The 2,848-nt window shown below is 34.4% G+C and overlaps 1 protein-coding gene across 1 annotated transcript; it reads right to left on the bottom strand.

The window, feature by feature from the left end:
- Window positions 1-333: 333 nt before the first annotated feature.
- On the bottom strand, window positions 334-2,845 carry LOC108383225 (enhancer of mRNA-decapping protein 4 homolog; the record flags this gene model as incomplete). Its single annotated transcript, XM_017639603.1, has 7 exons — window positions 334-1,058; window positions 1,123-1,415; window positions 1,502-1,719; window positions 1,784-1,949; window positions 2,008-2,248; window positions 2,314-2,518; window positions 2,575-2,845. Coding segments are annotated over 7 exons (1,581 nt in total), but the record flags the coding sequence as incomplete, so codon positions are not given.
- Window positions 2,846-2,848: the final 3 nt, after the last annotated feature.

Raw genomic sequence — 2,848 nt, 5'->3', positions numbered from 1 at the left:
TAATATAATATAATAATATTTGATAATTAAGAACAACTTGAGTTTAACTGCAGTAGAACAATTTTTAGATAAAAAGGCGAACAAGTGGTTGATTACTGAAAAACAGTAGGTAAAACTGGACAGAAAACATAATTATTCAAGTATTTAAACAAACAAAAAATCGTAGTCTATTGGCAAGCATTCGAATTCTTTGTCTTTTGTGATGGGTAGCTACTCCACTGCGTTTCCACGTTCACAAGCTAAGATTTTTTTCCACTGCGAATGACTCCTTAAAGCTCATGGCTATTGCGAATCAGAAGCTTTTATACATTTTTTCCCCAAAATAAGACGTTATTAATGGTTAATTAAATGAAGGGTCATCGGCAAAGAAATATTTAATTCTATAAATATTACTATTATATTTTTCAACTTAGAAATGGAATCCGCGAAAGGTTCGTAAATGCAAACATACATATGTTATTGATCTCCATTTTACATAATTTGTTACTTTTTAATTGAAAAAATAATAAACATAATAAACATAAAATCACATCCTTCCTCATAGAATTAAAACTTAAAATTAAAACTTGAATTCTTTCGACTCTACAAAAATATATCACTCTACAAAATATTTTACGACTTTCATTTTATTTGTTTATCAATTATCTTGATGGTCTGTAATTTATTTCTTTCTTTAATATGAGTGAAGTCAGTGAATCTGTATTTCGATTGCTGCCAATTCAGTTACGAAGGCATTTCGTCATTAATAGGATAGTGGTTATTTAGTTAAACGGATATACTGCAGCTATGCTGGGTGCCGTTGGAGTGGAAATGTCCTTTGAGCTGTTGGTACTGGGTGAGCATATATGGCGGAAAACAATGATGACAAATCTTAAAATTGATCCATATAGGCCTGAACCGCCTTCATCAACATTCGCACATTGCTACACTGCGGGCTTTTAGAATGGTTTACCAAAAACATTTGGCAATTACGGAATAGTTCTTGCAATACTTTTGGCGCATGCTCACGTGTAATGGGATCGGTTGGATTTATAGCAAGTAAAGCATCGGCTAAATAACTGCAAGATTAAAGGTAAATCGAATGCTATTTAAAATTTATAAAAAAAAAAACACTAAACATACTTTTGCTTCACTTCATTGTGATTACTCATATCGGCCGAGATTTGTTGGATTAGTGATAGAAGCACCTTCTGTTCCAAACAGCAGTCGGGTGAAAAGACCACCCCGTGATCGGCAGCCTTTAAGGTAAATTCAACCAAATTTAAGTCATTGGCAAGCAAAGCTTGGTGAAATGCCTTGTTTATTTGACCTTGATGTAATAATAATTTTATAGTGTCTTTTAAGTCATACATCGGAGCTGGTGTATTAGTTTGGGAACGTAACGCAATTGTTTGATTTTCAAAACATCTTCGCATCTTAAAAGATAATAAACGGTTGTTAAGAAATTATGATGTATGTATGTATGTATGTATGTATGTATGTCTAATCACAAATAAGCTACCTCAGTACGGATAGTTTCTTGGATTTGTCGAGATAGTAAAATCTCCAAACTTTTTACGTCCTTTCGTGTCTCAAGCATGGTTTCTGAAACGGCGTTGCGATGCTTGATCAGTATTGAGTCCAAATGTTGCCGAAAGCCAGAGAACTTATTGAGAACCTCTTCAGTGGAGTCTTGCATAGGTTGTAAATGTTGAAGATAATTGTCGAACTGCTCCATAACTATATATAAACAGAAAATATTATTACGTTTATTGATCAAATAATAATTTGAAAACATACATACATTCTTTGATTCCAACAGAAAATGCGTCATGTAGCTGCTTAAACATATTTTGTGAAGACTTTTCGTATGCAGGTATCAAAGTACTTGACATGGATTCAATGAATGCTGCCTGCAGACTCCCTTGAACCCCCACCAAAACGGATTTTCCAAAAGTGTCAATTATGTTCTGAAACCAAACTTACAAGTTACGATGATTACAATTGCTGAACTTTACTCAGACAAACCTTGCTTTTGCACACTTGTGAAATGTTATCCTTAAGCATGAGATCAAATGCTGTTAGCTTCTGAGCGACATCTATTTGTATTTGTTGCTGCAAGTGATCAATCTTCGCTGATAACATTGGCGCTAATTGACGTTGAATTTCGATGTTTATCACTTTAGATACTACATCACCAAGATGAGTTAATACATATTGATTCATTATCTGTATGAAACTGTCACGTAACTCTCTATTTTGCTGCTCCCTATTGACGAAAATCAATATACAATTATTACTTTTAGTCTAGTTATTAATAAAATGTTGAAGTACCGTCCGGCCATAAAAGCAGTCAACTTTTTTTTGTGCTCATTTTCATAACGTTTAAGATATTGCTCCATCAGCTTTGATAGCTGCATTTCGAGTTTAAATGAGAACTCGGACATACTTTTCGTGGATGACATGGGATTAGCTTTCTTCATGCTGGATATTTCTGCTTGAAGGTTGTTAATTTGCATCGACTGCATTTTTGCAAGTTCTACCAAAAACAAACAATATTTGAAGCACACAAAAAATCTAGTTCTAAAAATCTACCAATTAATTCGTTTATTTTTCCATTTAACTCCGTGAGGTCTGTATTACTTTTACTCCCCGCTCCTTCGAGATTCCCATTATTGCTGCTGTTGATGCTAATGAGGTTCGGAGCAGCATGGCTATTATTAAGATTATTTCCTGATGAGGCATTTACTGCTTGGGAAATTAAATGCGCTGCGTTCTGAAGTTCAGTGGATTGCTTGGTAGTAGCTTTCGGCAATTCCGGAACTTTTGGCCAATTTGTAATATTGGTCGTCGAATGACACTTGGCCGA

Source organism: Rhagoletis zephyria, unplaced genomic scaffold (assembly GCF_001687245.7).
Source record: "Rhagoletis zephyria isolate East Lansing unplaced genomic scaffold, Rhagoletis_zephyria_1.1 Rzeph_scaffold_31586, whole genome shotgun sequence".
NCBI lineage: Eukaryota > Metazoa > Arthropoda > Insecta > Diptera > Tephritidae > Rhagoletis > Rhagoletis zephyria.
The sequence above is the reverse complement of the archived record's forward strand: the minus strand, read 5'-3'. Positions and strand labels throughout refer to the sequence as shown.